The sequence below is a fragment of the Oreochromis aureus genome, linkage group 10, assembly GCF_013358895.1.
Source record: "Oreochromis aureus strain Israel breed Guangdong linkage group 10, ZZ_aureus, whole genome shotgun sequence".
NCBI lineage: Eukaryota > Metazoa > Chordata > Actinopteri > Cichliformes > Cichlidae > Oreochromis > Oreochromis aureus.
This window is the reverse complement of record NC_052951.1, coordinates 32,145,886-32,154,979: the sequence shown is the minus strand read 5'-3', so window position 1 is coordinate 32,154,979 and position 9,094 is coordinate 32,145,886. Positions and strand designations below refer to the sequence as shown.

The 9,094-nt window shown below is 42.3% G+C and overlaps 1 protein-coding gene across 1 annotated transcript; it reads right to left on the bottom strand.

The window, feature by feature from the left end:
- Positions 1-1,316: 1,316 nt before the first annotated feature.
- LOC120442305 lies at positions 1,317-3,119 on the bottom strand. The gene is made up of 4 exons (XM_039618625.1): positions 3,002-3,119; positions 2,065-2,158; positions 1,861-1,948; positions 1,317-1,744 (listed from the first exon to the last, which is right to left on the bottom strand). The coding sequence occupies exons 1-4, from the start codon at positions 3,057-3,059 to the stop codon at positions 1,343-1,345; spliced, it is 642 nt and encodes a 213-aa protein (XP_039474559.1). The 5' UTR covers positions 3,060-3,119; the 3' UTR covers positions 1,317-1,342.
- Positions 3,120-9,094: the final 5,975 nt, after the last annotated feature.

The window sequence follows — 9,094 nt, the reverse complement described above, 5'->3', positions numbered from 1 at the left end:
GTTGATCAATTAAGTCATGTACTAACAGAGACTTGGAGGAGAGACCTAATATTTAATAATCCACATTTCACTGTTTTACTCTTTGGTTCAGATGTGGATACTGTATTGTTCTTTCTTTGTGATTTTTATGTTTAAGTTGTTTATTGCTGGTTTTGGTTTGTTTTTTGTCTTTTTGGGAGCTGACACAGTCTCAATGGAGATGGGTTTTTGGGGGTAGCAGGAGGAGAGAAGCTGCAGAGAGGCGTGTAAGACTGCAACTCTGCTTCCTGGTCCCAACTCTGGATAGTCATATTTTGGGGGTTTAATAAATTGGTCCATATTTCTAGAAATGAGAGCTGCTCCATCCAAAGTGGGATGGATGCCGCCTCCTAACAAGACCAGGTTTCCTCCAGAAGGTTTGCCAATTATCTATGAAGCCCACATCGTTTCTGGGACACCACTCAGACAGCCAGCAATTTAAGGAGAACATGCGGCTAAACATGTCACTCCTGGTCTGATTGGGGAGGGACCAGAGAAAACTACAGAGTCCCACATTGTTTTGGCAAAGTTACACACTGATTCAATATTGATTTTAGTGACCTCCGATTGGCGTAACCGGGTGTCATTACTGCTGACGTGAATTATGATCTTACTGTATTTACGTTTACCCTTAGCCAGCAGTTTTAAATTTCCTTCAATGTCGCCTGCTCTGGCCCCTGGAAGACAATTGACTATGGTTGCCGGTGTCTCTAGCTTCATATGTCTGAGAACAGAATCACCAATTACCAGAGTTTGACCCCCGGCGGGTGTGTCGCCGAGTGGGGAAAAACGGTTAGACACAGAATACTTGCTTAACAGGCAAGTATTCTGCTTGTAGAATATTACTTGTTACAGCTTTATTAACAGGATTGTTTGCACTTTTTTTTACATTTTTCTGAATAAATCTTAGTGACATGGCAGCCATAGATTACATCAGCCCTGTAAACCTAGATGATGCGGTGGACAGTGGAAACGAGTATCCCCAAACACCTCCTGGAGACCACCCAGTATCATGCTCCACTTACTGGCTGGGAACACAAACCAAGGTCTCACTTGTGGCACCTCCATCTCTCTGGTCCTGATCCAGCAGATTCAGCAGCACTGCCAGAGACTTCCTGCTCAGCCAAAGATCAGGCCTGGTTAAAAGTACCTGTGTATACTGGGACACTCTGTTAATCCAGGGTTTTAATAATAATTACAAAACCTGTTGTGTTTTTTTTTCCATGTTATTTACTCTGTTTATACATGTTAATAATTGAGATAAAAATGTTGTACATAGTTTGAAAAAAGAATTCAAATAAAGTTGAAGCATTCACAATGCTTTTTATTTACAGAACTTTACACATTTTTTTTCAACAAGTTTTTCCAATAACCCAAACAGCCTGTCCATTCTCTGTCTTGCTTCCTCTGCTCTTCTTTCCTCAATTTCCCTCTGCAATCTCATATCTTCTCTGATCAAATCCAACAACTCGCTCTCCCAGTTCCTCTTTCTCTTTTCCCTTCTTGGCTCCAGCTGGCCATCATCCTCTTGCTCCTCCTGATCCCACGCTTGGTTTCCTACTGCTGAACTGGGACCTGGAGTGTTGTCCTGGATGGAGGTAATTAGGACTTGAGGTCTGGTGGAAGGCCTCTGTCCTAACACTTCATCCATAAGGGCAAACCAGGGCCATGTAGCAGCAGTGGGCTTCTCACTCCCTCCCTCGCCTGACCCTGGATACTTGCAATCCTAAAGGCAGAGGAAATCAAAAGTGGTGTTAACAAAAACAGCAACAGTACACGTTTACATGAATAAGTTTAATAACTCATAGTTAAAAATCCATATTTGAATACGACTGTACATACTTTGTATTTTTTTTTTAAATTGTCCCATTTTTTTTTGGCCTGTAACGGGGTGATTTTTCCCAGCAGGCCCATCTTCTCAAGAACTGCCCTAACAGACAGAAAGCAACAGAACATGTCGATCATGTTAATCCCTGAACAGCATCCACAGCAAAATATACTAAAAAGCACGCTCCCTCATGCCTAACAGATTTACTGTTACTGTACCTCCAACCCAGAGCGGCTGAGTGTTTAGCACCGGTGAAAAGGTGCTCGTTGTCTCCGCGGAGTTTAATAAACTCCGCCGTCTGCTCTTTGCTCCCTGAAATATAAAAGGACATTGGAGTAAATTCTCGACCATCTCACTGTTTAACGTTTATTCAGCTGTGTGAAAACTATAACTTTAATCTCAGCCAAACCGATTTACTCAGGAACAAATAAAACACTGATAAAGCCAAACAATAACATTTTTAAGTTATCTAAGTGACTTAAATATATCATGTTTAACCTGAGTTTGAAAACGATGCGTTTTAATAGTTTCTATATTACGCTTTTCTGGGTCACAAAATAAACTTTTAGGATATGTTCCGGTGAGAATGTAGCTGTGTAAACTTCAAATATCTACTCGATTTATCAAGATAGCCCATATCTGCAAAAGTGCTCCGACGTTTTCGGAGACGTCTGTTACGAACCAGCTCGATAGGTAGCCGCCTCACTAGAGCCGGTGAGAAAAGCGACCTCCCGGCACACCGTTTTCAAACCCCCCGCGGTCTTTCGTTACTCGGGTTAATAAACATGTTATATTAAACTCCACCGAGACAGCTGGTGACGCAAATCCAAAGGCTAGACCGTCTAATTTCACAGCCTCGCAATTGCGGCCTTCTCGGTCTTCGGAGGACCCGGCCCGCATGGACCGCGAAAGCCGGGTCCTCCGAAGGATGCAGCCCCTTAAGTTGCACACAGCTCATATCTTAAAAGTTTATTTTGTGACCCAGAAAGAGTAATATTCAAACTAACCCTTATGTTTAAAAAGAGCGCGATCTCATCTACAGTCACGTAAGTTTAATGACTGTAAAAAACAACAACTTCACCTTAATATTTAAAATTAAACTCACATTAACTTTAACATCTTAACGTTTGTATCGCTCCTTCAAAAATACCTTACATTTAAAAATGTAGGTTTCCTCCGATGCCATCTCTACCGACTCTGTATCTGCCGCCATTGTTGCAAACTGTTACTGGCTGGGCCGCGCTATGAATTCTGGGATAGAATCCGGGGAAATGGAGGACGCATTTGGAGCAGCCTTCGAATTGGACAGCCTTCGTCGCCTGGCTGTGACGTATTAGGCCTTCAAATGCGGCCTCCGAAGGATGCGGCCTAGGAATTGGGACCGGTGGATGACGTGATCAGCGGGAGGAGAACGTGGATCATTCATAAGCTGCGTTCCAATTCAGGTCCGCATTTGAAGGCCGATTACGTCACAGCGACGCAAGGAAGGCTGTCCCAATTCGAAGGCTGCTCCAAATGCTTCCAGAGAGAATCTCTATCTGTTCCACAGGTGATTTCTTATTGGAATTCCTTTGTCAGTGACATTACTTGGAAAAGTGTACGGACAATTCCTAACAAGTATCTTGTAATGAATAAAGTAAAAGAAGTTTCATTCAAAATACTTCACAAATATTATCCTGCTAATCATTATATGACAAAGTTTAAAAGGGACATAAATGTGATCTGTGGATTTTGTGGAAGCCAACCTGAGACTGTGCAGCACCTCCTCTGGATCTGTTCACATGCTAGAACGTTTTGGAAACACTTCAGGAGATTCATTACTGGACAGTTTTACAAGGACGTTACTCTGAAATGAGAAAATGTTGTATTCTGTTTCTTTCGAAGGCAAAAAAAGAAGATGTTTACTTTATAATAAACTTGTTAATTATCTTAGCTAAATTTTATTTCCACAAATGCAAATACAGTAGCCAAAAGCCTAATTTTAAACGCTGCTATAATGATACTCTATCTTACATAAAACTGATTAGTGGATCACTTAATAAAAAGGCTATAAAACCAATTACTATTTGTACTAATTACAAATTATTTGAATGTATGTAACTTTTTACATTACACCCCCTGGTGTATGTTAATTATGTTCCAATTTGTATACATTCTCTGTATACTGTTGCTTAATAAAGTTCAGAAAAAAAAGCCCCCCAAAAGGATTGCATTTTCGGGACAAATGCAATCGCATGGCAGGATGCTGTAAACGGACCAAACATCAGTCGGGAGAACAACGGAGATAATCCATCCATAATACAAGGTTAGTTATTAATATACTAGTAGTAGTACACCATAAGGTTTTAAAAAGCAAGCTTTAAAATGAACAGTGGTAATAAAAACCAAGAGAGGCCAACAGTGATCACTGACTGTTTTTAGGGGCTTGTTCAGATTAAATAGAACAAGATACAAAGCATTAAAACATGTAAAAAACACAACAGCCTTATTAAGCGCGGGATCTATCACGTCATCACTTAAAGACCGGATATTATCCTAACACAGTTGTGTAGCTAGCAATCACGTAGCACATCATTATATAGCAGCTAGTCCAACTTCAGTAACTCTACAAACGTCACTGCTGTTTAGTTTTCTGTCTTCATTTATGTCAGAGGTGATAGCAGAGCTGTACGTCTTAACTTGTTTCAGAAATCTCTCAGTCAGAACATGCTATACTACATTTAGATGGAAACTAGTGAGCTAACTCCCTGCTAACTTCTAACTCCGTTAAATTATATAAATTCAGTTTTCATGGATACTTGGATGTTAAACTTAATTGTTACACCTGGCAGAGCAGCCACACAGATCATTTTATTACAGATGAAAGAATTGACAGTTTTTCAGCTCTCAGTGATCCCGCAGTGTTCGTTTGACTTTGGGACCTAAAGCAGAGTTTGGGCCCAGACATGGCTAATGACGTTGGACTTAAAGACCGGATTGGGCTCCAAGTGTCAAGAATGACAGAACTGACTCAAGTGCAGATTTGAAGTAAAGGGCAAAGGTTTATTTAGACACACAAACACTTGAACACACGAATCCAGGGGCTCCATGCTTAATGATCCACTCTCCTCACTCCTCTGGCTCCCGTCTACTGTGCAAACTTGCACACGTTAAGGGAAATCCAACAGAAGAGTTTGAGGATGGGATCGGGGAAATCTATGTACACAACAGACGAGAAATCAAAGCCAGAAAAAAATACAAGAAATCACGAGATTAGGTTGACCCGAGGTTACAGTGACATGTGTAGTACAACGTTCGAGCGATGAGAAGAACTGAGCCGCCTCCTCAAACAGTGGCAGGGAGTGGGAGGATAATAAGATAAGATAAGATAAGATAACCTTTATTAGTCCCACACGTGGGAAATTTGTTTTGTCACAGCAGGAAGTGGACAGTGCAAAAGTTATGAAGCAAAAATTAGAATAAAATAAAATAAGAATAAATACAGTACACAACTGTACAGAATAGAATAAAATAAAATACTATATACAGTAGAATAAAATAGAATAAAATATACAATGAGATAAAAATAGAGTACAAATGCTTTATACAACTGAGTAAAAATACAACGATGCCAGAAAAGATTATTGCACATTAGTGTTATTGCACATGTGTGGATGTGTGTGTTTGATCAGTTAAAGTCTTTATTGTGGAGTCTGACAGCAGTGGGGAGGAAAGACCTGCGAAATCTCTCCGTCCCACACCGTGGGTGCCGCAGTCTCCCACTGAAGGAGCTGCTCAGTGCTGTCACAGTCTCATGCATGGGGTGGGAGATCTTGTCCAACAGGGATGACAGCTTAGCCACCATTCTCCTGTCACTCACCACCTCCACTGGGTCCAGAGGGCATCCTAGAACAGAGCTGGCCCTGCGGATCAGCCTGTTCAGTCTCTTCCTGTCCCCGGCAGAGATGCTGCCGCCCCAGCAGACCACACCGTAAAAGATGGCTGAGGCCACCACAGAGTCATAGAAGGTCTTCAGGAGTGGGCCCTCCACTCCAAACGACCTGAGTCTCTGCAGCAGGTACAGCCTGCTCTGCCCTTTCCTGTAGAGGGCGTCTGAATTATGAGTCCAGTCCAGTTTGTTGTTCAGATGAACACCAAGATACCTGTAGCTGTCCACAGCCTCGATGTCCATACCTTGGATGTTCAGTGGTTGCAGTGGAGGATGTTTGTGCCTGCGGAAGTCTACCACCAGCTCCTTGGTTTTACTGGCGTTGATCTGGAGGTAGTTCTGCTGGCACCAGTCCACAAAGTCCTGAGTCAGTCCTCTGTACTCCTTGTCGTCCCCATCAGTGATGAGGCCGACTATTGCAGAGTCATCAGAGAACTTCTGCAGGAAGCACTGGGTGGAGTTGTGAGAGAAGTCTGCAGTGTAGATGGTGAAGAGGAACGGAGCCAGAACCGTTCCCTGTGGGGCCCCCGTACTGCAGACGACCCTGTCCGACACACAGCCCTGAGTCCTCACATACTGTGGTCGGTCGGTGAGGTAATAAGCCGCAGCTGAGTAACTGCTTCCAGGTGTGTTGGCCAAAAGTGGGAGCCCACAATGAGCTCCGCCCAGGCGAGGAGGAGAGAGAGCGAGAGAGAAGCAGAAACAATAACAAATACCTGTAGCCTCACTGAGCCAGCCCGGTAGACACGGGGACCGTGACACTAACTTTTAGTTCTTGCCAGATACAAATGAATGTTTGGTCCACATGTGCAGTTTTCTGTAGACTACATTTGGCCTTCGTTCTACTTATTTTACCCACAGGTTGACCTAATATGGACCAGAAGTCAGGTTTGTTGAGACATTTGGGCCACGGTCACTACTGTAACTCATGTGAAACAATAAGATCTTCTGGGTTAAAACTCATCACGGTCAGCCATGTCTTCATGGAGCACATAAAACTACTCTCATGGTGTTTGCTCTGGGTTTAGAGCAGCTCACTGAGCTCATCTTGACAACAGATCAAGGATCGCACATTCCCCTTCATAATCGCTGTAACGGACAGTTCATAGTTCCTCCTCTTAGCTCTCCACTGTTCTCCAGCTCTGAAATCCCAAGCGTCGGAGTAAAAACGCAGACACGTTCAACTGCTGGAAGCTCTCCAAGTGTACAACGTGAGGAAAAAGCAAGACGTGCAAACCAAAAAGCATCCCTTCACATAAAACACGAAACGAAAACTGAATACAGCTGAATAAAATTATTGAAACATAGAGCTGCTGAATAGTGTTTCCACATCTCAGAGAGGTTCCAACAAACTGTTTCAGATTTTTGCAATAGAGAATTTAAATACATGTTTAGTTACAGTACTGCTCAAACATCCTGAGTCACGCCTCATTTCTTCAGCCTCCACATTGGCACCAGGTGTGGAAGCTTTTAGATCTGACAGCTGCTTCTAGCTTTGAAGCTGCGATGTAACAGTGGGCGTGGCCAGCAAGACGACGCCGGCAGATGCTCCAATGAGAGGACAGCAATGTGGGACCGAAGCCAGCCCGTTCTCCATCGTTGCTGTGGCGATGTGATGGTGCGTTGGAGGGACGCGCCGATGTTCTCATTTTACTACATGTAAGCAAGCCCGAGCAGGTTTCCAGGCAACACTCAAACAGTCGATGGTGGAAGGCTGCGTCAGGCTCGATGGAGGAGAAAATGGTGCTTTTTGTTTTGCTGCTTTTGTCTTTGGGTGGAAAGTTTTCAGCGAGTGCCAACAGAAGGAGTCACACCAGGGTGTCCGGCGCTTCTGCCAAGGAAACGTCATCATTGTCTTGACCTTGTCGGGTTAATAGATGGCTGCAAGCTCCAAGGCTTCACACCTCAGACTTTCTACTTTTATTTGCTTCTGCACACATGAATAGAAATGTGTATGTCAGGCACACTCAGCAACACAAGTTCTACAATAAATACTGTCACCCTTAAAGGAGTGTTGATACACTTTGCTTGGGCAAACTCTGGACAACACTGAGATTATAAGAAAATACAGACGTAACACGGCAGCTTGAACAATCCAATTTAGATGCCAGTCAGTCCTCATGTTTTCATGTTTCTTCCTAATCAACTGAAGGAAAATGTTATGACGCTGAGGTCTGAAATAAAATGCATAAGGAGTGAGGAAAAGAAAACCATGGTGTTCAGGGAAGCCAAGGATAGAATTTAATTGAACCTTTGGGGTAAATAAATAGAAAACCGATGGAGGAATCCTAAAGACTGTACTCCACTGTGGGGCTCCACACCATCACTTCCAAGCAGTGCAGTGCCCCAGTCACCCACCGCTCTCTTGAGCATCCAACGATGACCCGTTTTCCCCCCACAAAATCCCATTCTATTCCCAGTGAGGATGGCATCTTTTTCCGAATCAAACTAATACAGAGAGCCAAGGAAAACTGCAAAACCAGAGAGCGACACAGAAAAACGCTCCGCTTCCTGTTCCCAAGGAAGGACCAATGCAGCCACAGAGTTTGCAGTTTTACAAAAACCAAATATTTTATTAATCTTGGAAGATTAGAAACGTCGGCGTGGGCGTGGCCAAAACAACAAACAAAACACTCTAGAAATGAAACAGAACTAACCGACCTATCAGGAGAAATCCAAAGTAAAACACAGGCCTCATACCGGTCTCCCTAACCTACGGGAGAAAAAAGTAGTGCTGTAGTGACACTCTGGCGCGTGTGTAAAAAAAACCCAACACACTGCTTCAGAAGCACTAACTCGAGGCTTCATTTACAACGTAACTGCTTCGGTACCTGATTCAGTGGTTTATAAGGAAGTGAATCATTCGTGGGATTTGTGTTTTGATGGCGAGAGATAGCGATTTTGGTCAATTGGGTGGGTTTGCCAGGTTTCTGTTCTGTTGTTTGCCTTTGTTTTGTAATATATATATATATATATATATACATATATACACACATATATATATATATGTATATGTATATATATATATGTGTGTATATACATATATATATATATATATATATATATATATATATATGTATATATATATATATAGATATATATATATATATATATATATATATATATATATATATATATACACATATATGTGTGTAAATATATATATATATATATATATATATATATATATATATGTGTATATATATATATATATATACACACACACCTACTTTTCTACCAGTTTCTGTGCCCTCCAGCATCGTCTGTTCCATGTGAGAGGATTTTCTCTAAGGCAGGAGAAATTATCTCCAAGAAAACAA

Excerpts from the sequence above, each read along its gene's own strand:
- LOC120442305 (XM_039618625.1), bottom strand. The coding sequence starts at position 3,059 with ATGGCGGCAGATACAGAGTCGGTAGAGATGGCATCGGAGGAAACCTAC. Across the intron at positions 2,159-3,001 it reads GGAAACCTACATTTTTAAAT|GGAGCAAAGAGCAGACGGCG; the intron begins GTAAGGTATTTT and ends TTTATATTTCAG. Across the intron at positions 1,949-2,064 it reads TCAGCCGCTCTGGGTTGGAG|GGCAGTTCTTGAGAAGATGG; the intron begins GTACAGTAACAG and ends TCTGTCTGTTAG.